The sequence below is a fragment of the Narcine bancroftii genome, chromosome 3 (assembly GCF_036971445.1).
Source record: "Narcine bancroftii isolate sNarBan1 chromosome 3, sNarBan1.hap1, whole genome shotgun sequence".
NCBI lineage: Eukaryota > Metazoa > Chordata > Chondrichthyes > Torpediniformes > Narcinidae > Narcine > Narcine bancroftii.
This window is the reverse complement of record NC_091471.1, coordinates 337113505-337140529: the sequence shown is the minus strand read 5'-3', so window position 1 is coordinate 337140529 and position 27025 is coordinate 337113505. Positions and strand designations below refer to the sequence as shown.

Genomic DNA, 27025 nt, shown 5'->3' with positions numbered 1-27025 from the left:
TAACTCTAGCTGCAACTCCCGATTGCTAGGTTCAAATACAGTGCTGTCTTTAAGGAGTTTGTATGTTTTCCCAGTGTCTGCATTGGGTTTCCTCCCGAGTGCTCCGATTTCATAGGTGTATCTAGGGCATGGCAGCCATGGCACATGCCCTGGGAGCCACTTGAAGGGGAGGCACCACTGTCCTCGCCATGCCCACCCAATATCGGAACACCCGAGTCCTAAATCCAACAGAAACAGGGGTGCAGTGCTGCCGGAGTTTGCCGGAGCAGCGCTTTGATACCTCATTGGGCCACTCCAGCACCTCATGGGCCAGCTCAGGGCAAGGGCGGCTCAATGCGGGATCAATGGCCATCATTGCTACCCATAATCCACCATGCAGCTGAAACCACTCTACCTGCACCAGGAAACTTACTTAACTCTAACCTTAAACCCACTGTGAGCAAATGTAAGTAAGTGTGTGTGTGTGTGTGTGTGTGTGTGTGTGTGTGTGTGTGTGTGTGTGTAATTCAAAGTCCAACTCTGAAAAGTCGATCTTTAAAAGTTCAGTATCATTTTAGTTTTGCTTGAAGATCTTAAATTCTCAGTTCTGAAATAATTATAAAGGCTTTTAAACAGTATATCCTCAGGCTTCTTTTACTTACAATTATGTTTTCCACACGAAGAAACTACCCTCTTCTCAAACTCACTGAATGTTGCTATTTTCTTCCACAACGAATTCACAAACCCATACAAGGGCTAAACAAATGTGGTTATCATCTTCCACGATGAAGTCACAAACCAGACAAGAGTTAATCAAAGTGGCCAAACACAAAAATAGACCCAGAAGAATTCTGTTCTCTTTTCCAAAGAGACAGCGAAGCAGTCTTTAATTTAAAAGCCATGGATTCTATGTTCCCCTTCTAGGAGTAACACACAACAAAAAGCACCAATTCTGGCTACTGTATCTCAACCCTGTCTTTCACAAGGTTTAAACCCCAGTATGTCACAGGGTTTTGATTTCTGTAAACTACAAGCTGAACTGTTCCAAAACAAAAGTGAAAAGAAAGAAGTTAAAGAAACATTTTCCCAGACTTTTTGGAAAGTTTCTCCCTCGCTCTCAGCCTTCGTCCTGGTGGATTTGTTGGGGTTGTTGGTGGTGGGGGGGGGGGGGGGGTGGTGGAGGATTTGGGGATGGGGGTGGGGGATCTCTGTGCCAAGGGAGTGGGGGTTGAAACGATCCCAGGAGCAGATCTTACAGCGAAGGGCAGACAAGAATGACTAGGTTATTTGTAATACATTGTACACAAGGTCTGTCCATCCAAGGATCCAAGGACACAGTGTTTCCCCCCCCCCCCCCTCTCCCACTCCCCCTTGGGTGCTGGCCGACTGGTGCCTAGGATTAAATGCATGTGGGTTTCTCCCCATTCCTTCATGAAATTAAACCCTATCCAGGATAGTGGGTTCCTTTTTAAATTAGCAGGCTCTTGGTTTTCTGTTCAGTGATATCATAGTTTCATCACAGAGTACTGCCCAAAAAAGTACACACCCTTAAAAGTAGCCCAAAACCCACAACTCACAGGCGCTCAGAATTTCTTGCGGCCCATTTTCAAAACTAGCTGAATTGTGCTAGGAAATTGCCCAATTGCCAACTTCATTTGCAATTTATTTTTGTGGGGAGGGGTGTAATTTCAGTTTTTGCCATAGTAGATATGCCACTGTCTGGTTTCCTCCCACATTTGAAAGATGTACAGGATTTGTAGGCTAATTGGTGGTATGGGCTCATGGATCAGAAATGCCTGTTACTGTCCTGTATCTCAACATTAAATGAAAGTTTTGTTATTTGAGTCAAATGCCTGATGGAAGTTTTAAAGTAGAGGTTGCCAGGCAACACATCATGGGGCCCCTCATTTCTCTAAAGTTTTTACACCCCTCTCTGCATTCTTTGACAAAGCAACAAGGCATATGTGGGCATTGATTAAAATTGATCAATCTACATCAGTCGACACAAGGCAACCCCTTTCTTGCACAGTTAAAATCTTTTGTCCCTGGACCTAAACTTTAAAGGAGATCTCCTGTGTGCCAAGAGCTTTAAGATTTTGCTTTAGTTGCCCATTCTAACTCAATTAATCAAAATACTTAAAGTAAAGTTTGCACCATTATTGTTTGGAATTTGTGATGTTTTGCTTTAAATTTAGGTTTTCCATTTTGTATTGAATTTTAAACTTCCATGGCACTTCTCGCATAAATTCCTCTATGTTATAAATATTACTTTCAAAAGGATTTTGCATTGTAAGCGTTTGGTGTTGCTTTCTTTTGTTCTCAATTATTATCTGGTCTCTTGTCTTTTAGCCAAGCACCCTGCCACAAGGAACAGTCAATATGAACCAATGTACAGATGTCATTGATGCTGAACCTAAGACTGGTCAAAAGAATGCACTGTGTATTGTTACTCCGGAACGTGAAGTTTTCATTCGTGGGGAGTCTAAAGAAATAATTAATGGGTGAGTCGAGGTGTTCTATATTTTAATTCAACTTCACACTTTAGTGTCTCAAAAGATGTGATTGAAATATCGATGATGAAATATCATTTTGTGTCCATTATTGTCCATATGTAATTAAAATGCACATTACTGCTGATACTAGAAATCTGAAGCAATGAAAGAAAATACCCTAAGCATTCAGCATCATTCATGGAGAAAGAAATCAAATTAATGTTTCAAATTGATAGATTTTTCATCAGAACTGTGAAAAGTTTGAAATAAAACAATTATAATGTGCAGAGTGACTGGAAGGTGGAGACCAGGAGAGATTAAAAACATAACTGGCAGATAATGAAGAGTTGGTAAAAAGTTGCATCCACACAGCATGGAATAATGCCCTTTGGCCCAACATGGCGACAAGGAATTGATCCATCTATTCAGTTCCATTGACCAATAGGTACCAATTCCATTTGCCCGTGTTAGGTCCATATCCCTTCTAAACCTTTCCTAACCAAATACGTGTCCCAATGTCTTTTAAATGTTGTAATTGTACCTAACTCCTTTGGGCCTCTGGTATCTCATTCCATGTAGCCACCACTATCTGTGTGGAAAAATTTGCCAATTGGATTCTCTTTATATCTTTTCTCTCAACTTAGCCTACCATGGGAAAAAGACTGTGTCTGTCTTCCCTATTTATGCCGTCATGATTTTTGCTATTGTTTCTGCTGTTTGTCAATATTAGCCTTCAATTTAAAAGCCAGTTTTGCATAGGCCCTTTTAGTGTGAAATTTAGTGAATTGTAAAGACAGATTTCCTCTGCCTTTAAAACTTGAATCAGAACTTTCCTGGAGTAATTTGAGATGTCGTACTTCAATGAAGCCTTAAACACATGACTGAATCGTTTTCTTTTCCTGATCATCACCCGTGATAGAGCTGTTTTGAAAGTCTGGTGTCAGACAGGCAAATTACATGGCCAATTCTAATGTAGGTAGTTAAAATTCTCAGAGCTACCAGAAAACACTGATGTTGGCTCACTTATCCTTCCAGTGATTTTATAGGATTTTCTGGAAAACACTGTGGGGTACGGATTTTTTTTTCACTCTTTTCCACCCCCCCCACCCCTGCAATACATTGCAGTGCGAGCTGTTGCTTGTCCAGGTCACAGAGCAAAAAGGAGAATAGGTAACACTGCTGCGAAGTAGACTTGAGTTTTGTGCCAAGTCTAAGATCTTGACCTTCAGATTCTCTTGCCTTGAACTGCTTCATTGCAGGCTGTGGTGAATTTTATCATCAGTGTTCTCCTTTACAGGGGGTGGCTCCTAATATGTGGAAAGTGCATCACAATTTCCAGAGTTTCATTGTAGAAATTATTGTAGGAGGCCAGTGTGGTGTTAAGGACTTTCATCTGGCTAACACTGAATGCAAGTCTTATTAACTCGTATGTTTTCATGCTGTAGCAAAGGCGAGAGTTGTCAGTGTTCTGCAGCTCCACTGCTGATGTTTATGTGCCTTTGGGTTTCTGGAGTGTAATTGCTCTGCCCTGAACAGTTTCTTATTTATTCTGAATCTCTCAACAAAATTTGGGATCTTGAAAGTGAAGTCAGTGACACGGGATGTTTTGTGCAAGGCTTTGAGATTAGTTCTCTATTTATGAGGATCATGACTTGTACACTGTTGTGATAGAGATGAATTTCTGTTAGTAGTTGAATTTGAGGAGGGTGTTCAATACTTTGCATTGGAATCAAAGGCTTTGGCAAGGTTGAAGAAGGATATATGTGTTGAGCTAGTGCTATTCTCTGCATTTTTCTAGACATTGTTGGTTAGTAAAGCTGATGTCCAAGGTGCCTCTTTTTTAAAAAATTCTTTTATTTTTCACACTATGAACCATATTAACCAAAGTACTCAAGGTGCCTCTTGATGGATGGAATCCACACTGTGATTCAGGGAGCACCTTGTCATCTAAGTTACTATTCAAAATCTTACTCGAGGTTCATCAGCTGCAATTTTCTCTCTACCAACATTATTTCAACTCAAACTGCCCATATTGCTTTGCTTTTTGAGAAAGATGAAAGAAGGAAGTCAGGAAATTTAATTTCAATGGTTTTTAAAGTCAAGTTTATTGTCATCTGATTGTACCTGATGAAACAGTGTTCTCTGGTCTTGAGTGCAAAGCACACAGGCATACAACCAGACATAACATGAATACAAACAATACATATGCAGGAAATGAATCAGCTATACAAATAAATAATATTGATTCATGTATGTGAAAGTCTCGGAGGGTCAGTGTGAGCAGTTCCTTTGGTCCTTCAGGGTTCTCACCACCCGAGGGAAGAAACTGTTCTTCAGCCTGGTGGTGCTGGCTATGATCCTCCTGGATCTCATTCCCAACAGGAGCAGCTGAAAGATGCTGTGTGCAGGGTAGAAGGGGTCCTCAATGATTTGCACACCCTCTTCAGACAACAATCCTGGTAGATCTCATTGAAGGCGGAGGGGAGGGAGACTCTATTGATCCTCTCTGCCACTCTTATGGTCCTGTGGATTGACCTTCGATCTATTTCTCCACAGCAACTATTCCACACTATGATGCGGCCAGCCAGGACGCTCTCGATAGAGCTCTTATAAAAGGTTGATATAATGATGGCCAGTAGCTTGCGTTTTCCTGACGTGAGGAGATGTTGAGTGTCCATGATAGGTCACTAGTTCAGTGAACTCCAAGGAACTTGGTGCTCTCCACTCTCTCTACTACAGAGTTGTTGATGTGTACTGGAGGGCGATTGTTCCTGGTCCTCCTGATGTCCACGATCATCTCCCTCATCTTGTCTACGTTGAGATGTAGGTTGTTACTCTCGTACCATTTCACGAAATTTTCCACCTCTTTTCTATAGTGTGACTCGTTGTTGCTTGATGACACTGTTGGAGTTGGATCTGGTAATGCAGTTGTAGGTCATGAGCGTGAACAGGAGTGGGCTGAGCACACAGCCCTGAGATTCACCACTGCTCAACGCGACAGTGTTCTGCTACCGACCTGGACAGATTGTAGTCTTTCCATGAGGAAATCCATAATCCAGTTACAGAGAGAGGTTCAAGTCTGAACGAGGACTAGTTCTATATCATGTTAAAATTACTTTCCAGATAATCTGCCATTTTCCTCAGTTAACATATTGGCTCAGTTTGCCATGAATTGTTTTTAAAATTTTACGTTTTAACAGGCCATTTCGGTGTAGGTTAATTGGGTGCCATCCAATTAACCTACACCACGGTATGTTTCAAATGGTGGGAGGAAACTGGAGCCCCTGGGGAAAACACACGCAGAAATGGGGAGAACATACAAACTCCTTACAAATAGAGTGGGATTCAAACCTAAGTCCCGATACCTGGCGCTGTAGAGGTGATGTGCAAACCGCAGCGCCAACTGTACCTCCCCATTAGAAGTTGCCAGCTTTGCTTAAGACACTGTAACTTTTTTTGTTCAGCTCATTCACATACTTCATAAGGCTGCAGTATATAGTACTCACTGGACCTTCAGTAGCCTGTTATCATTCTACACTAAGGAATTTTATTTTCTTCTGAAATTTTTAATTCAGCACCTTCTCAAATGCTCAGAATTGTATGTCCATTAGGTCCTGTTGGTTCCACAATGTATTTCTGCTTCAGTTAGAAGATAAACACAATTTTCCTTTTTATAAAACGAGGTGAAGTTTGCCTGATTACTTGAAATATTTCAAAGTTTCCTGCTATAACGTCTTTAATAAAAACTTCTAACAATTTCCCAATTACAGATTGACCTGTTGTTTCCCATGGAAATGGAACATTTAGAAATTTTGGACAATTAAAATCAATTTATTAACTGTCTCACAAACCACTCATTTGGTAATTGTATGACAATTTTGTGGTGTAACGTTTACTTTCCTATTACTGAATATTGCTTGGGTCTTGCTGCTTTAGATGTGGAATTCTTCATTTGTTGAGGACCTGCAAATGAAACTGTACATTGTTCAATTATTAGCAAAATAGTGCTTATAAATGGCTTAATTTCCACCAATCTCTGAAAGCATGGCTGAAATGTAAATACTTGCAGCCTCAAGTTTACTCTGTGTCATTATTGAGACCAAGTGACAGCACTTTGATCTCTGCATTAAATTGTTTTTGAGACCCAATTTTATGTTTGATTCTATTTCGAATCATTCCAGGCAACATAATCAGAATAAACTGTTTAATTCATATTTCAAATTTGATCTAACTTTGGAATATGTTTGATTTTACTTGTTTCTCGTAACGTTTTCAATTTTGCTTTTTATTTCCATGTTACGTGTAAATTCCTTTTCGATCTCACTTTTTTTCTTTGGCTGTTCTTTTCTTGAGTCTCATTTCCTTTGATGCACTGAATTTAATGAAGTAGCCCACCTCCTTTCTACCTCATTAACAGAAACCAGGAGAAATGACACGGTTTCCTATTTTAGGATATCAGTACATTGAGAAAATTATGACAATGTTGCCAAAGAACCTCTCTGATAGCTTTGCAAGCTATTTTTGGATAATTAGATGTCCTTTCTGTCATCTGCTTCCCATTGTTTCAAGTCTCAATTTTATTTCTGTTCTGACTTTTTTTCAATTCTTCACCTGAATTTAAAGGACATTATTATGACCTCTCTCTTAATAATGTCTTTGATCCTCCTTTTGTGCCTATTCTGTGTTTAAAAATACTTTATTTAATTTGACTGCAGCTACATCTCGTTACTGCTTGTGATGGTGTCAATTCCCCATTTTGTTTTAGATCATTAAAATAGAAACAATGGAAAAATGCCATATTTATAAATAAGGCTTGCTGGCAAGAGTATTGCAAGAGACATCTTAGAGATTACAGAAATTGAGTACGATGTTTAAGTAGTCTGAACACTTTTTGCTTGATGCAAAACTTTTCATTTTTACACCTTGGGTATTAGAATTTTTAAAAGATCAGTTTTAAGAAGCCACCTGTGGATTTGTAGCTCACATAATAAGTTTCAGTTCGTCATTGTGAACTCCAAGAAATATTAACATCAACCCAAGGAAAATCTCAAATCATTTCCAAGAATTTGTGACCTCCATTTTGTTTATTCAACATTTAAATCCTGTTAAATTGCCTAATTTATGAAATAAATAACCCTTCTAGCTTGTTGGAATCTTCATTTTATTACACCATCACTGTAAAGGCCTCACCATGTCTTTTCGTCAGTCACAACTCTCAGCTGTCAATAATTAGTGTGTGAAAGTTTTAGCCTTCCTTAAATTTAGACCTACAGACATACAGCAGAGTAACTAGTCATTTCGGCCAATGTGTCCATGCGCCAGATGTACGCCCAATTAACCTAGACCCCGGTATATCTCAAACAGTGGGGGGGAAACCGGAGCTTCCAGTGAAAACCCATGCAGACAAGGGGAGAACGCACAAAATTCTCACAGCGGGATTTGAACCCAGGGCCCAATCGCTGGCATTGAAAAGGCGTTGTGCTAACTGCTACGCCAACCGTGCCGCCCTAACTACTGTATCTACATTCTATGAGAAATAATCAGTAAGAGAATGTGCTGACAATGCAAGGAAATTGCATTGAATATTAAAGGTTTTTGTATAATATTAATGCCCTCTTAGGATGTAGGGTCTGTGTTGTCCAGACATTAATTTGATATTTGATTTTTTTTTTATGCACCAACTTGACCTGAATTTTTTTTTCTATGTTGCGAAATACCTCATTTTTGTTGGCTTAGTATGAGTAGAATTTGGGTCCTAAATTTCCTTGCAACAATGCTGATCAATCCCAACTCTATGTATTTCTGTTTAAGGGGAAAAGAATAGATGCAGGGCCCCCTCCTCCCATCTGCCTGCCCCACCAGTACAATGATAACTGATCCTCTGCATCTCCCTCTATCTTCTGAGACCCCAAATATGCATGTCTATCATTCAAAGCTTTGAATGTATTCAATGATTCTCAACATCCAGAGCCCTCAGAGGTAGAAAATGTTATGCCAAATGAAAAGCTCTTTCATGAACATGACGATTATTATTGGTACTGTTGCTATTGTCTGGTCTAATAGAAGTCTAGAATATATTATTTTTGCATGTGATATATGAAAAATGGTGTAATGGGTTGGCATTAAATTAGGAAGAAAACAAGAGCAAGGATAGGCTTTCTAACCCTTTACACTTTGTCATTCATGAAGATTATGACTGATGTTCCTGCATTATCTCCATATTCTTGATTCCCTGAATATCCACAATATCTGTCCATTGAGTTTTGAATGAACTCAATGAATGAGCATCCATAACCCTTCAATAGTGAATACTCCAAAGATTAACTGAACTCTGAAGACATTTCTCCTCGGCCCAATCCTAAATAATTATTCTTAGATAATAACCCCTGATGCTTGAGTGATCCACCTCCCTGCTCCCACCCTGCAGGTCCTGTAATAAGATCACCGTTTATTTCAGAATTGCTGTAGCCTATTCAATCTCTTCCTGGAAGGCAAATCCATTATTGCAGGAATCTTCATCGTACTCCCTTTAAAGCAGGCATTTCATTTTTAGCTGGGGAGACCAAAATTGTCAAGGTGAATTTTCAACAAGGCCCCATACAATTTCAGAAAGACATCTTTATGCCTATACTCAAATTTTCTCATCATAAAGGCTAACATACACTTACTCTCTTGATTGTTTGCTGTACAAAGGCATCCTGGAACATTGAAAATCAACATTTCCAGTTTGTTTCAATTTGAAATGTACACTGCTTTTCTGTTTTGTTCACTGAAGCACGATACAATCTGCCATATACTCTTCAGTTTTTTATATTCCTTTTGCAAATATGACATTTGGTCCCCTGAGTGAAATTGATTGCACTGATCCTGTGGTACCCTACCAGTCTCAGCCTGTCAACCTTGGGAAGGCCAATTTATTTGCAATCTTTGATTCTATTTATCAACAAATCATAATCTGCTTTGGTGCATTACCCCAACAACTATCTTGTCAAGCAATTTTTTTGCATGGGATCTTGTGGAAAGTTTTCTAAACGTCCGAATACCCACATCAATCAATTATCCCATTCCCTTTCTAATGCATAAGCTTTATCCTCAAAAGACAAAAAAGCGATTACAGCACCAGTGACGGAGGTTTGAAGCCGGTGCTGTTTGTGAGGAGTTTGTATATTCTCCAGTGTCTGCATGGGTTTCCTCTGGGTGCTCTGGTTCCCTTCCACCCTTCCAAAAAATACGGGGATTGTAGGTTAATTGGTGTATTTTGGGGGAATGGGCTCATGGGCCAGAAAGGCCTGTTACTATGCTATATGTATATATTGTAAAAAAAATTATTCACAGTACAACTTTGAATTTCTGAAATGGTCAGGACCGGGCCCATTTCAGATAAACGTTTTTTTCAGAGAACTGAACATTTTTAAAAACAGCCCAGTAGCAACAGCAAATTACTTGTAATAGTTTTTAAACAATAACAAACAACAAGGTAAGGCTTCTTAAGCATTAAAATAATGTTTAATTCTCACCAAAAAAAAAGCTGGCCACTGCCGATCACTGCTGCCGTCTCACTGAGTCCCCGTTCGTGTCGGGAGCCCGAAGCCCGCGGCTGCCGGAGCTGGGAGCACAAGGTCTCTGGTCAGTTTGGCTGCGAAAAATCTTCAGATAAATGCAGATTTTGGATATCCTCGTTTATCCGAAAATTTTAAAAGATTTGGATAACTGAGGATTTTGGATAATTGGTTGATGTGTGTATTTCGTGTGTTATGTATGTGTGTGTATTATATATATAAAATCAATCATAATAAATACTTGCTGACTCTCCTCCAACCTTTTATTCTGTGTTCTGTTGCAGGTTGCTTATTGTAGATTTTAGTATTTTTCCTGCCTTTTTTTTTAAAAAAAAAGGCTTATTTTTCCACCCTTTAATTCACAGAATCCATTTCTGAATCTGTAGAATTTATAACACATCATGTAACCCTTCCGAAATTGAAATAGATATGTTTTTGGGAGATAAATTGGGAAAAGTTTGTTAGAGTGGGTCACATACAAGCCTTTCCCAATTTATCTCCCAAAAGCATATCTATACACACTCTCACACTATTTTTTCTAATTATTTCTTTAAGTCTTCCATGATTGATGTAACTTTTCAAAGAATCATGTAGGTTGGGCATTAAATGTTTTAAAAAGTATTTATCGAGAGGAGTCTCGCTTCCTTTGAACAACTTTCAGTTAAATATGGTCTACCCAAAACACCTTTTCTTTGTTATCTACAGATTAAAGATTTTTTTATGATCTCAATTACATACATTTCCTAAGAGGACTGATAAGAATTTAATTGATATAATTTTTAATTTACAACCTTTCTGTAATGGTTCAATGTCTAACATTTATGATGTATTATTGAGAATAAGAGAGGCTCCCTCAGATAAAATTTAAAAAGCCTGGGAACAGGACACAGCTATTAGTTCCTGAGACACTTGGAATGTAATTTTCAAATTGATTAATACCTCTTCTTTATGTGCCTGCCACTCTCTCCAACAATTTAAAGTAATCCATAGAGGTCACATATCCAAAGTCAAACACTTTTATGCGTTGTGATAAATGCAACAATGGAGATGCCTCATTAGTTCGTATGTTCTGGATATGCCAGAGTCTTGAGAAATTGGAACAAATTATTTCAAAATTTCTCTTCACTCTTTAAAGTTAATTTTAAACCAAATCACTTAACTGGTATGTAAGTATGTAACTGGTATGTATGAATAATACTTATTTGGTATTGTTGGAGAGAGTGACGTAACGTTAACGACATCTGAGCTACATGTATTAGCTTTTATTTCTCTTATGGCTAGTCGGGAAGTGTTGCTCAGATGGAGAGATGTTAACCCGCCTTATCATGCTTAATAGATAAGTGATGTCATGTTTAAATTTAGAGATTAGATGCTCAATTTCTGATTTAAATTTAAATTTTCAAACACTGGGGACCCTTTTTGAATTGAGAATTTAATTTAAGAATTCTGTCTTTCTTTTTTTTTGACCAAACAGCTTCTTTCTTGGTTGTAGGTTTAGATTTTCTTTTTTTATTTGATATATAAAATAAAATAATATCAATACAATATAATTTGTTTGATTAAAATGTGGAGTACAATGGATGAAATTATATGATTTACATGAAATGCATCTTTTTGAATGTTAACATATGTACTCTACAGTGAAATTACAATGTTAATAAAAACATTGAAAGATAAAGAAAGCAGCAATCTCCAGGCTGTCAACCATGCAGGTGACCAGTACTTGACACAGGAAGTCATTAATAACATCTTTAGTGTATCCATCTTCCTGATTGTCCTTCACAACAATGTAAAAGTGTTACAATGACTGCCCTGTAGTTAAAGAACACCATGTAGTATAATTTATTAAAATGACAATTGTATACCATCATGTGGTTCCTCTTCAAGTCGTCACCTTAATTTGTTGTTCATACCATGCATTTCATGGTAAAGACGAGAGTGTTTCTCCAAGACCAAGGAGAAGATTTACATAAATATCAGTTAAAATATTAAGGCATATAAAATAAAAAGCCAAGGTACACTATCCACTGTTCTGGGAATTCATGACCCTGATGGCTTGGGGCGTGTCGGGGGGGAAACTGTTCCCCAATCTGGATGAAAGGGCCCGAGTACTACAGTACTTCTTACCAGATAGCAGAAGGGAGAAAAGTTTACATGAGGGGTGTGTGGAGTCTTTCACAATGTTTATTGCTTTCCGTGTGCATTGTGTGTTGTAGATGTACATTATGGAAGGAAGAGAGCCCCAGATGATGAACAAAATTATTAGCCGCTTCAGGTAGAATCGCCTGGAGAATGCGGCTCCGGAGCAGGCTGCAACTGTGCGTGAAGAGATGTTCAGGTGGCAGCACTGAAGGAGGTGTTCTGCCATCTGAAAGATCAAAAACGGGGAGGGGGCCACACACTGGCTCATGAGTCCAGGCAGGGGCAATGACAATCTGACAGCTGCCTCCCCGCTGCCTGACTGCTGCCTCCCCGCTGCCTGACTGCTGCCTCCCCGCTGCCTGACTGCTGCCTCCCCGCTGCCTGACTGCTGCCTCCCCGCTGCCTGACTGCTGCCTCCCCGCTGCCTGACTGCTGCCTCCCCGCTGCCTGACTGCTGCCTCCCCGCTGCCTGACTGCTGCCTCCCCGCTGCCTGACTGCTGCCTCCCTGCTGCCTGATAGCCACCTCCCTGCTTCCTGAAGCCCTCCGGTGCAGGACTGTAGGGCTGGGGCAGCTGGGGGAGAAGTACGGGGCTGGGGCAGCCAGCGGGGGACTGCAGGGCTGGGGTGGGTGGGAGTAAGGGGCTGGGGCGGCCGGCGGGAGGAGTATGGGGCAGGGGTGGCCATCCCCAAGAATCCTGACTTATCGAAAGCTCTCACCTTTTAAATTTAGTGGGATTTTGTGTGCGTGCGTAAGCCCCGTACTCCCCCGCTGGCCGCCCCAGTCCTGTAGTCCCACACCGGGGGACTGTCAGGCAGTGGGGAGGGTAGGTGTCTGCAGCGGGTCTCCAGCTGACTGTCAATAGCCTGCCCGCTGCTTGGCACCTGAAAGCTGCTAGCAGCTTTCTGGTGCAACGGGGGATTCTTGGAGCAGGATATTATAGCTACAGGAGAAGGGTTAGGTAGGCAAACCTCCTGGCCAGGTTCTCCGCTTTCAGGTGGCCACCCAACAGCCGCATGGGAGTACAATAGGCTGCTTTACAGTAGGATATTGTGCCCATCTGAAAGTGGCTATTGATTGAACAAAATGAGGTTAATGACATGTCTTGTGATTGTTGCTCCTCTGTGTTTCTCTTGGAATTGTTGAATGATCACACCTGTTGTGCCTCTAGATAAGTGCAGTCTAATTTGCAATTCGAGGAGTTGGTTTTCATAGAGGCAGTTGATGAAGACCCATGCTGTAACTTGAATAATTGCAAACAGCAGGAAGATGCTTAGAATTGTGATATTCTTGAGATTTCATAGAAGTTTTTCTTCAATGTTATTTGAAATTTTGGAGGATTAAGGTCAGGTTTGGCAGGATTTAGGTAAGATTTGGCTGTTCTTGAGGTCTTTCTTTTCAACTTGATATTGATCTGTGAAGGTGAGACTAAACTGGATCTTTTGCTGTAGGAAATGGCCAAAGAGATTAACACAATGGACAGAAAAATAGTTTGGACTGTAGATAAAGACTAAAGAAACTAAGCATTTCATGGTTATTAGATATCTTGCACTCATTCCGCCCCATCATTGTTATGTCATAGGTTTCCTTAGACCGCATTCTTGAGGTAAAGCGAAATGGCTTCTTTTCTTTGGAGGCTTATTGTAAATTTGAATCCATCAAACTCTTGTATTCAGCTCCTAAATCTAGTCATTGTTATGAAACCAGATCTTTCATAGGTGCTAATGTTGAGGTGACACATTCAACCTACACACTCAACCTGATTAGGAGTCATCAAATTGTCTGTAATGTAATGTTTCTGAGGAGTCATTTTTGTGGTGTTCTTCAAGATTCTTTTATTGTCATGTAATAAAACAGATACATATTACACAAAATTGTATTTAGTCTGCAATAAGGCAGACGGAGATTCACCATTAGCATAAATTGCCTGTCACCCTTTACAGTCAGAAAGATGAGCAAAAGAGAGTCTCTTCAGAGTCACGGATTGTCTGTGGATTCGCAGTCAGTGCTTTAGTCTCTGCAGCCACACGGACTTCAGTCCAAACCATTGGCAGCTCGAGTTCTCAACCCAAACCTCCGACATGATCATGAAACCTTCAGTGCCCGAGCCCCTCGGGAGCTTTTCCTGCCGTCTGCACCCTCTTCTATCTTGATTCTGAGGCTTGGTGCCCCTTCAGCCAGTCTGCAGCCTGGTGTGAGTCCTTTGACTGCAAATTGGCCGTAGCTTGCTTGGGTTCCTCGCCTTAAGTCACTAACAGCCCACCACCTGTGTATTCTTCAGCTGCCGAGCCCTTCGATGGTCCCTTGCTGTGGTCACTATCCCATAGGGTCGTCTCCACTGCTTCCCTCAGCTTGTTAGCCCTTGAGACTGCTGCCAAGCACAGGTGCCACCAAGCTTCTATGGAGCTGTTGGTAGTTGCACTGGGTGCAACAATACAGAAGAGCATTGTGTCTTCTCTTACCGTTCTCTGCAGGTCATAAGTTCCTAAGATTAGGAGTAGAAGTTGACCAATTGGCCCATTGAGTCTGCTCTGCTACTTTATCATGATCTGATCATCCTTCCATTCAGCCCCACTCCCTGGCTTTCTCCCCATAACTCTTGATACCCTGCTTGTCAATCTCTGCCTTAAATACTCCCAACGACCTCGCTTCCACAGATGCCTGTGTAAAAGGTTCCCCAGACTCACAACCCTCTCTGCCTAAAGAAATTTCTCTGCATCTCTGTTTTTAAATTGATGCCCTTTTATCCTGAAGTTGTGCCCTCTTGTCCTAGACTCCCCTACGATGGGAAACATACTTGCCACATTTACTTTGTCCAGGCCTTTCAGCATTTGAAATGCCTCTGAAGTCCTTCCTCATCCTTCTGTACTCCATCAAGCAAGTCCAAGAGCTGACAATCTTTCCTCATATGCTAACCCTTTCATTTCTTGTATCATTCTAGTAAATTTTCTCTGAACCCTCTCCAAAGCACTGGGTCTGCACCCATGACAGATCTGCCATTGCAACAGCCCCATCATTGCTGATATTTTTTATTCAGATCTTAAGCATTTATTTTCTTCTGGTGTTTCTGTTGCCATTGCTATTTTGGAGATGGGCAACAGTGGATTAAGTAGTGGCTAGTCTAACAAACATTAATGTCCATGAAATCTCTTGCTTGAACAAAACATAAATGCTAATGCTTGGATTAAGAGTGTTACCTTGTGGTCTTGGTTCTTTGTCAAAACAGGATTATGAGAAGACTGTTCTAAGCAATTAGTCAGCAGGAAAACTCTGAAGTTAGCTTTCTCTGCACACTATTTGGCAATCAAACTTTTTTGACTTCTTTGAAGTTGCCAAGGGATCAGTTTGTCTCTCTCCGGATGTTGGCTGGTGTCTTTGTCAGAATGGTTTGTGTTCTTGGTTTATGCACTGAAGACTGTTGTATACTGGTTCTGCATTAGTAGCTGAAGAATCATGAGATGTTCACTTGATCGGAAGGAGAATTGCTAAGATACCAAGAGCAGCTCATTCTTAATGGCAAAACACAACCCATGAAAGTGATGTTCCTCTTCTGGTTTTCTCTCCCAGAAGGTGGTGTTTCATTGAGGTCTTTGTCTAGTAGTAAATAGGTCTTTATACATACAAGTTCCTACTCAGGCACAGACATGCTTGACCATTGCTGTGCCTTCACAACTTGCCTCCCTCTCCCAAATCCACCCTTCTTTGACTTCTCTGACTCTCAGTCCTCCTGCTGTCCCTAAATCTCTTCCATTTTGCATCTCACTGCGACATATCCTAATTTTGTCCATGCTTCCTTCGTCTTTTCATTCCCATACATGTCTTCCTGGAAATTCTGTGAAACTTGTTTTAATCAGATTCTTCCGTTTGTTTGGATGTAAGGCACATTTATGAATAGGACTGTTAAAGTGTCCTTAAATTTGCATCTGAAGTTAATAATTATGGAACGCTGGGTGTGTCATGGATTAATGTGCTTTGATTTCATTAAATCCATTCTAAATTTCACTGATTCCATTACCTGGAGATTATCATTGCCTTTGCCTTTCTTGCTGTGGGTAGGAAGCTACAATGATGAATAACTTTTACCTGAGGTCTAAGATACTTGTGACTTGGAACAGGTTAGCTGCTCCATCTTAACAATGAGAGTAAAGTGAATAGAATGGAGATAAAATATTGCAAGATGGTGAGCATTTGCTTTAAAAAAATGACATGCTTGGGTTATGTGTTTGATATCCTTCCGTATGCATCAAAGTGTTACATTCAGCATCACTTTAATTTAATTACTGTTACTGATTTTGTGCACCTCATTTCTTTCATAAACTCTGTTCAGAAATGTCAGGGATAAGGAAATGCTCTAGCTATGGAAAGTTTCTGTAATTAACCAGAAAAGAACGAATGTGACTGGCAATTCAAGAGTAGAAATGAACGTTGTTACATTTACATTCAATTTTTATAGCTTCCACATACATAAGTTTTAACTCATTTACATGGTTCTTGGAAGCCACATGCTGATTATGTGAAAGTAGTTTACAGAAGATTTATTACTTTTATGTGAAGATCAGAATTTTTTGCCATCTTCTCTTTTCCTAGTCAAAAGCCTCAAATTCTTTATGCAATGAAATTTGCTTGTAGAGCCCCAAGGATGTATATTAAACAAAAGTTTAAAAATTGGTGACATTTAAATGTGAAATTTAGAAATGCCGCACCGTAACAGGCCCTTCTGTCCCATGAGCCTGTGCTGACCAATTAAACTACAACCCCTGTATGATTGGAAACGTGGGAGGAAACCTGAGCACCCAGAGGAAACTCACACAGAAACGGAGAGTATATACAAACCCCTTGCAGACGGCCCCGGATTTTAACCTGGATAACTGATGCTGTAATAGTGTTGCACTAACTGCTACACTAACCATGCTGCTCAAAATAGACTGCAGATTTTGGTGTGTTTTTCCCAATTGTTTTCCCCTATCTACACACCCATCCCATTAACAATTATGATCCTCTTTCTTCCAACCCCTACCCAACTCTCCCAACCACAAACATTTTGAATAACCTACATTCTCGATTATTGGCAACAGGTGACATTTGAAGAGCTTGTGGCAATGTAAATTCTCATCTTGTCATAAATGATAAATCCAAAAATCAGTTGACTTTTCTTGAGTTAGCCACATGAAGAATAAATAAGCAAGAATAATTCATTAAAATGTATCATGGATGCAAGAGGGAAATGACGAGAGAAAGGGAGACAGAATATAGTTGAGGGAGGAAGAAATGACAATCAGACAGACAAATCTTCTTTAATTTGATCTTCAATGCGGTATATTTTGATCTTGATCAGGGTTTTGGCATTCTAAGGTGGGAGATTGTGTGTGGAAATGAGGTCAGTGTGACTGTCCAGGAGACAATGGCTTGGTGTAGAGTTGTTGGTTTGAGGACGTGACTGAGAGTTGACAATTTGACTTCTGAGAAGGAAATTTAGTTTGCCAAACCACAAACTGAGGGCATTACACAAATGTGTTGGAGAAACTCAGCAGGTCACACAGCATCCAATACACCTCAGCATCTGCAGACTTCCTTGTTTAACTCTACTTGGGTCAGCAAATTATAATAAGTAATAGGCGGTGGAAAGCAGACACCTCTTTTCTCCTGCGTTCAATCCATACAGATGACCTGGGCTTCCATTTGCTAGTCCCTTCAATTCTCCAACCCATTCTGACATCCGTCTTTGGATACCAACTTTGCTCTTGTGATGCCCAATCTTTCTGGGTGTAGTGTGGCCCTCTGGACTTGCATTTAATTTAATAAATTAAAAATGTTTAAACTTGGACAAAAAGCATGGCGATAGGCCATTTCAGCCTACGAGCCTGTGCCGCCTAATTATACCCAATTAACCTGCAACCCCTGGTGTGTTTTACATGGAGCCCCCAGGGAAAACCCAGGCAGAGACGGGAAGAATGTACTAACTCCTTACAGACAACGTGGTTTTCGAACCCTGGTCCGGTTCACTGGGATTTTGCTAACTACTACGCCAACTGTGCAACTTTTTTTGTTTTTCTGACTATAGATGTTCTGTCGTAATTTGTTCTTTTCCTCTTTGGTCTCATTTCCAGGTTTTAAATCATGACCATTTGTTCTGTATTTCATCAAAGACATTTGTCTGTTTTCTTGACTTTACTCCCCCACAAAATGTGGTTATTTTACCATCTTTCCAATTCGAGTTGCACAGTCTCTCCCCGCTCACCCACCAGAGCTGCGCGCTCTCCCCACGCTGCTCTCTGCCTGCCTGCTCCGCTCTCTCTCCCCGCCTGGCCAAGCCGCTCCCTCTCCCAAATACCCTTTCAGCAGGACCACTGAAATTATACTGGAGGATGATCCCTGTGCAATCTTCTACCACTTACAGGTGAGGTGAGGCCTCGGGCTCCTGAGCAGAATTGGGGCCATCACGTATCTGGGCAGGGTTGGTGGGGAGGTGTCGGGGATCGGTGACAGCCGATACAAGCATTCTGATACTACTGGTCTGCTTAGAGAAAATTCCCTAATATCTGAAAAATCCTCTTAACCGACATGGATCTGGTCCCAAGCATTTCAGATAATTGGAAATGTAATGTAGTACTCGCAGTTTAGAAATTCTTCAAATGTTCTCATTATATGAAGAAGATAATTCAGGTGTCAGCATTGCCTGTCAAATTTAAAAGCAAATTCTGTGGTGTCAGGATGGCAGATCTTTAATATTTGAATGAGGTCATTGACTGCGTACACTAATGAGAGCAGTGGAGAGCAGGATTTGCCAGAGGGGAGATTGCCAAACTCCAGTAATAATGTAGGATTGTGCAAACTTTGCCAAGTGAAGTGTATTGCAAATATTATTGCTGGTTAGTGGTTAGTTCAGGCAGTGAACAGTTGACATGGATTTCTAAAGAGAACAATATCGTGGCCAACCTTCTTGAATTATTTAAAGATAAATTATTTGAATATGAAACTGTGAGAGAGATTAAACTAAAATAATGAAAACATAAAAACTTTTTTGAAAATAGATATAAATTATGAGTAGATACTCGTGATAAAGAAAAGAATATGATCAAAGTATAGAATCACCAGTAAAGTAGTTGCTAGTAACACATGACAAAGCAGGGGTTGGGGGGCGGGAGTGCAAATGGCTTTTGTTGATAAGAAAATAGGCAGTGGATTTCCACACTGCTAGTCAAAGTTTACATGAACAATTTAGAGTTTGGAATCAAAACTATAATTTCTAAATTGTGCTTATCATTAAATTGGAACACCACTCAACTCACCTGCCTATTCTTCATAGCCCTTGGTTCCACTTTCATTCAAAAATATCTTTTATCTGATCTTCCATGGGTCAAAGGACCTGTTTCCATGTTGTAAAACTGACTCAAATGCTCATGTAAAATTCCTCTGTTCTGCATCAAGAAAAGTTGCATTGCAAAAAAAAACATCAGGCAATCTTCAAAAATGTCATTTATCTTGAACTGGTTGAGATAACTAGTCTCTTGAATGGATAGTTCGCAGAGTAAACTTCTACCTGGTCCTGTACTAAAAAGGAAATGGATGATAGTGGTGTTAGCTGCTGATTGCAACTAAAGATAGTACAGTTGGATGTAGTATACATTAAATTATATCCTCATAATTTATTGGAGTGACTTCATCACCAACATCGAAGTACTCGAGCTGGCAGAGTCCGCAAGCATCGAAGCCACGCTGCTGAAGGAAGACCCAACTGCGCTGGGTGGGTCATGTCTCCAGAATGGAGGACCATCGCCTTCCCATGATTGTGTTGTATGGCGAGCTCTCCACTGGCCACCGAGACAGAGGTGCACCAAAGAAGAGGTACAAGGAATGCTTAAAGAAATCTCTTGGTGCCTGCCACATTGACCACTGCCAGTGGGCTGATCTCGCCTCCAACCGTGCATCTTGGCGCCTCACAGTTCGGCGGGCAGCAACCTCCTTTGAAGAAGACCGCAGAGCCCACCTCACTGACAAAAGACAAAGGAGGAGAAACCCAACACCCAACCAACCAATTTTCCCCTGCAACCGGCGCAACCGTGCCTGCCTGTCCCGCATCGGACTTGTCAGTCACCAACGAGCCTGCAGCTGACGTGGACATACCCCCTCCATAAATCTTCGTCCGCGAAGCCAAGCCAAAGAAAAGAAGAAGACATTAATACAATGGAGTAAATCACTCTTGGTCCGATAATATCATTATGGCTTGGTATTTGTGGGGTTACAAAAATATCTTGACTTGTGGGTCATCAATTGCAGGTTAACTTGTTTAGACAATAGTTTAGCTTAAGAACAGAAGCAACAACACTTAAACCATGAAGTATATAATTTTCATGGACACAAAGAAGTGTTTTGTATCTTTTTAATTAATAAAAACAAGCAGGTGAGTTATAGTATTACCTTTTACAATTTTGAGGACAATGAAACACACTTGAATGTTATTGCAAACACAGAATTGCTGAAGAATTCTACAGATGTTGAGGTAAAGATGTAGAACCAATGGTTTGGGCCTGAGCCCTTCATCAAGTTAAAGTTTGCACCTTGACTTCTGTGTGGTTTTGAGATTCAAAATTACTGGATCAACATTTTCCTTCCTTAATGATGTTCTCCCAAATAATGGACTAATTATTGTGTTGAATAGAAAAGATTTCTGTTGTTATTTGAACAACTTAGTTGTATATTATGGATGTCCCACAATTTCCAGTGTAGTTAGTTTCACAATTTTATCCCAAAAGCTACTGTAATTGTGTTTGTCTCAAAGCTTATTGACTATTTGTCTTTGGATTACCTGAGAATCAACCATTGGCATCTTCTTATAGAATTTTTTTTAACAAATTAATTTTCCTGTTGAGAAATTAATGTAGCTCTTTATAAAATCACATCCAGATTTTTTGATTGTTATTGAAAGATTAGCCTTGATTCACCAATTGTGTATGGGAAGATTTTATTAAATATAGGCAGCATTTGTTCAAGGATTCTCGATAAGATTCTGAGATTTTCAACCAACAGGCCTTTCCACCTTGATCTCTTTCCTAGAAATTATTCCTCAAATTTAATGGGCTGAGAAGAAGGATTTTCATTAAAATTGTTTGCGATATCTAAATGTGCATTGGCCTCCAAGTTATATTTCTACTGACAAGTTCATTTTTTTCCCCTCTAGAATAATTAAATAAAAAACCATTCATGGAGAGTTATTATTCTCCACAGTCCCATCTCCTTGTACACAGGTATTTTGCTCAGATGCTTACAATTTTCATTTTTACAGTAGATATTTTTCCACCTGGGAAACAGGCTTCATAGATCCCACATGTTATTTAATGAGTAAATAAGTTCAAGAGCTGAATGGAGAACTGTTGTTCTGTTTTAGTTTACTATGTCTTATTCAATTTTAACTTCATTAAGGTATGCATATTATTTTAACAGTACAAATTGTTCTGCAATTTATTAAACACTGTAGCTAATGCTCATTATATACAAATAATGTGCAATAATTAAAGTTTCATTTCACTTGATAATGAAATGATGATGGTGTGTGTGGTGGCTCACCCACACAGCAAAGGAACCGGCTCCAGCAGACATGAGCGAGTCCACAGCCAGCAGTGACCGGGAGGTCTCTGGGTGCGGGACAGACCTCAGCCCAGAAGCTGACATCACTTCCACTCTGGAAAGTGGAGGGTTTGCTTGGAGTAGGCTCTTAAAGTGCGCATTGATTTAAACAGTAAACAGTTCAACCAGACCCTACTCAACTTGATGTGTTACTTTCACTTGCTACAATCAGCATGACTACATTGGTGACCCTGAAGGCCAATGACATTTGGACCCAGCATGAACAACTTGGCTCTACAGAATGGAGTTTTCCTTAAACTGCCAACCTTCTGGACCACGTAACCCCTGGTCTGGTTCGAGCAAGCAGAGGCCCAGTTCCAGGTCAGGCAAATTGTCTCAGTCGCCACCAGGTATCCACGTGGTAGATTGGGTGCCCTTGACCAGGAGACAGCAGGCCACATTAACAACTTTCTGCATCAACCAACCCCCGGCAACAGACAGGTAGGAGGCACTCAAGGCCCTATTAATCCACACATTTGGCCTCTCCTGTCGCAAACAGGCCGTGTGATTACTGCATATGGACAGCCTGGGCAATTGCACACCATCAGCCTTGATGAGCGACATGACGGCACTGGCTGACGGCTTTAAGATGTCTGGTGTTTGAATTGATCTTCTTGGAATAAATGCCAGAAGACATCTGCCTCCTGCTAGCAGGTGAAGACTTCAGAGACCCGGACAGGGTGGTTGCCCATGTGGATGTACTGTGGTGTGCCAAAAAAAAGGGCAAAACCATCATTGAAATTAGTGCTGCGACACACCCCAGCAGCAAAACCCATGACACCCACACCAAGGGACGACACCACTTCTGCGTCTTGGTGTTTTTATCGTCATAGGCGGGGCCCTGAGGCCTGCTGCTGCTGATCACCATGCTCGTTCTAGGGAAATGCCAGGACCAGCGTTGCTGATGGCTACGACAGCTGGTCACTGAAATAGCCTCCTCTACATTTGGGACAAACACTCTGGGCATAGACACAGGGGCAGAAATCAGTGTCCTCCCTCCCCCCCCCAGCCACAATACCCAAACTTGAGGAACAGGACCAGAACTTGTGGCAGCCAGCAGCACCGTCCTCAACAATAGCACAAGAACCATCACCTTACAATTCGATTCCAGCCATCCCGTTACATTTTGGTTACATGGACATTTACGCTGGCCGTAGTATCACAGCCATTGCTGCTTCCAAACTTCCTCCATGCACACTGCCAGCTTATGCATTTGAAGAGACAATGACTAGTTGATGTGAAGACATTCCAAACTTTCTCCATCAGTGGGGCCAGGTTACTGACCCTGCATCTGGACTCCATCGCTTATTCTGACAATGAGTTCGCCATTGGTATTCCCACTTATCATCAGATCAGTTTTCCTCAACAGACCCCAAGCACGGCAAGATGCACAATATCTCCGCACAAGGAGCTCCCATTCATCCCCATGCCCGCAGGCTACCATCCAATAAGCTCTGCCATACAAAAGAGGAATTCCAGAAGATGGAGATGGGGATTATGCAGCATTCTGACAACCCGTGGGCCTCCTCACTCCATATGGTGCCGAAGTCCGCAGGAGGGTGGAGACCATGTGGTGACTATAGGAGGCTGAACAACACCACCACGTCTGATTGGTACCACAGATCCAGGACTTACAGCCAACCAGCATTAGGCTCGCATCTTTTCAAAGATTGATCTGGTCCAATGGTATCATCAGATCCCAGTCCACCCAGATGATGTATCTAAAACTGCCCTCATTACCTCCTTTGGCCTGTTCAAGTTCCTCATGTTGCTGTTCGGGCACAAAAACGCAGCTCAGTTATTCCAGCACCTGTTGGATGCAGCGAGATCTGGACTTTCCATTCATTTACCTGGGTGACATACTTATCGCCAGCTGCTCCTACCAGGAACATCTAGCACATCTGTGCCTGCTCTGCCACCGCTAAGCGACTACAGTCCGGCTATCAACCCCGCCAAGTGCCAGTTAACTTCTTAGGACACCAGATCAACCGCCATGGAGCTGTTCCTTTGCTGGCAAAAGTTGAAGCCATCTGCCAATTTGCCAGGCCCAGCACTGTTAAAGGCATGAAGGAATTTGTTGGGATGGTTAACTTTTATCATTGTTTTCTGCCCTCAGTAGCCTGGATCATACGGAACCCTTTCGGCTTAATGACTGGCAAGGTCAAAAAGGTTACCCGGACAAAGGAGGAGACGGCAGCTTTCGAACAAGCCAAGAATGCGCTAGCAAGCACCACGCTCCTGGTCCACTCCTGGGTTGACGTCCCCACTTCCTTCACTGTGAATGCCTCTAAGGCAGCAGTTGGCAGTGTGCTCGAGCAGCTCATCGAAGGCTAGTAGAAACTGCTTGCTTTCTTCATCCGGCACCTATGAACCCTGGAACTTGAGTACAGCGCTTTCAACAGGGAGCTGCTAGCCCTGTACCTTGCCATCCGGTATTTCAGGTATTTCCTGGAATGGAGGGAATTCACAGTCTTCACAGACTATAACCCCCACACTTTCACGTTTGCCAAAGTGTCGAACCTGTGGTCAGCCTGCCAACAACGCCACCTGTCATACATCTCTGTGTTTACTACCATGATCGAGCATATCTCTGGAAAGAACAACGTAGTAGACAACACTCTGTCATGCACCTCTGTCCAATCAGTGCATCCTCTGTTTCCGGGGTTGGATAATGTAGCGTTAGCTGAGGCACAACGACTGGACAGCTAGATGCCAGCATACTGAACCGCAGTCTTATGACTCCGCCTTGAAGACATACCCATTGGGCCTGAAAGCAACAAGCTCCTTTGCAACATGTCCACCGGGCAATCTCATCCCATTGTCCTGACTGCTTGGAGGTGCTAAGTCTTCGGCACCTTACACGGTTTAGCCCACCCTTCCATCCGGGCGACCATCTGGCTGATTTCAGATAGGTTTGTGTGGCATGGCCTATGCAAGCAGGTCCGGGCACTGGGCCAGAACGTGCACACACTGTCAAACCTCCAAAATCCAGAGACATGTGAAGGCCCCACTGCAACCCTTCCAGCCAATACCTAGGAGGTTTGAACATGTCCATGTGAACGTCGTCAGCCCACTGCCAGTTTTGAGAGGAGCAAGGTACCTGCTCATCATGGGGGATGGGTCCATGAGGTACCTGGAAACTCCCAATTGTTGCCACGGCCACAGAGACATGTGCCAGACCCCTGATTACCACCTTGATGGCACAGTTTGGACTCCCAGCCCTCGTCACTTTGGGTAGGGGTGCACAGTTCATTCGGCTTTGTGGTCTGCATTGACACAACTCCTCGGAACCCACATCCATTGAACGACTGCTTACCACCCGCAGTCCAGCAGCCTGGTGGAATGTTTCCACAGGCTCTTGAAGTCAGCCTCCAAGGGCCAGGCTTTGTGGACGAACACCCCTGGGGCTTGGCATCCACACGGTACCCAAGGAAGACCTAGTTGCATTATTGGTAAACTGATTTATGGTGCCCCACTCACAATTCCCAGTGAGTTTGTGCCAGCACTCCGTGGCTAGGAGCACACACCTATGGCAGTCCTAACTAAACTGAGGGAGTGGCTTGGAACACTTGCCCCAGTTCTAATGTCCCACCATGGAACAGCACCCTCTTTCATGCCCAAGGACCTACAACAGAGCAAGTATGTTTTCGTTCTCCGAGACGCGCAAATACCACCCCTACAGCGACCATACGAAGGATCCTACAAGGTGGTGCGACATAATGGGATGGCCTGTGTTCTGGACATCTGCAGTTGTTAAGAGACTTTTACCATTGACTGTCTCAAATCGGCACATCTAGACCTTGAACATCCAGTTGTGGTGTCACCTCCCCTATAATGAGGCCAGCCACCTGAAAGAGCTGATAGGATGTAGGCTGTGCCTCATATCACTGGTTCAGGGAGATGGGGGGGGGGGGGGGGTCATGTGGCGGCTCACCAACCCAGCAAGTGAACCGGCTCCAGCAGACTTGGGTGACCAGGAGGGCTCTGAGGGCAAAGCAGACCTTGGCCTGGAAGCCGACGTCACTTCTGCCCTGCAAAGAATGGGGGTTGCTGGGAACAGATTCTTAAGCGCACGCTGATTCATACAGTAAACAGTTCAACCAGACCCTGCTCTACTCAGTGTGTTGCTTTCACTCACTGCAACTACAGTGGCACATTTGTCAAATTACTGAATTAGTAATTTTGAATCTTGACCTGACCTAATATTAAATACCATTATTATAAATATGGATTTAATTTTGTTTATTAACCCAGACTTTAAATCAAAAAAATGAGTAAATTGAAATAGACCCAAAATGAGGGTAACCTGTTAAGTTATGAAATGAAGAGCAATGTCTGCCCTCAGGTGGTGAATATATGGAAGACTGTGGTGTATTAGGATAATCAAAGAATCAAGAGTGTTTTATAAAGAAATCAGCCATGATTTTATGGAATGGTGGAGTAGGTTTGAGATGTCGCACTAAATTCTTGTGTTCCCTGTGTTACACTGGAAATCCTGGACTTCAAAACTTGTGTCTCTGGCACAGATATCATGACAAGCGACTTGACCAGTTTTTTTCTGCTGTTTATGGGTGATGGCAAAAAAGTTTATTGATCTGTGCTCTTACAAAAATAAAACATGGATGAAAATGCACAAGGCTTTAGATTGTTTTATGGCAGGAATGTGAATCTAAGTTTTCATCACTTAAACTTTGTACTAAATGCATTACTAGAAATTTTGAGGGTTTTGGAAGGTGTCAAGAGTGGAAAATCCATCTGCGGCACCTGGAAGGCATAGAAAAATGATGTTATCAAAGTAGACTATATCTATGTATATCCATTTAAAGAATGAAAGCTTAACTGTTGAAGTAATATTTCTTGTTAATAGAATTTTGGTATTTTTCCATACATTGTTTATCTACTGAAGAGAAGCTGGAACTGAAGTCACAAAAATGAACTCTATAACCACTCGGCAAAACTGACTTCCTCTTAAAATAAAAAAAAATGTTTGCTAGTACTGGCATCTCTATTGTTGCCAATTATCATTATTTATAAATAAAAATCCAACAGCAAAGTGAAATGAACAAAAAAGTTGACGATGTTTTCAATGATAAATTTGAGCTTGGGTAAAGGCTCTTGCTCTTTCTGAAAATAATGCCATGGGATTCATTTTATTCTATTTGAGAGAGCTGACCAGTCTCTAATGTGTCAGCTAACAGTGCAACATTCCCCCCCCCACCCCCCCCAACCC

General features: G+C 41.7%; 1 protein-coding gene across 2 annotated transcripts in view; it reads left to right on the top strand.

The window, feature by feature from the left end:
- LOC138759274 (putative leucine-rich repeat-containing protein DDB_G0290503) overlaps positions 1–27025 on the top strand; it is a 257041-nt gene that overhangs the window by 74784 nt on the left and 155232 nt on the right. For both annotated transcript variants that reach the window (XM_069929427.1, XM_069929428.1), the window contains exon 4: positions 2329–2480. In XM_069929427.1, the coding sequence (XP_069785528.1) occupies positions 2329–2480 (152 nt within the window). The remainder of the gene's footprint in view (positions 1–2328; positions 2481–27025) is intronic.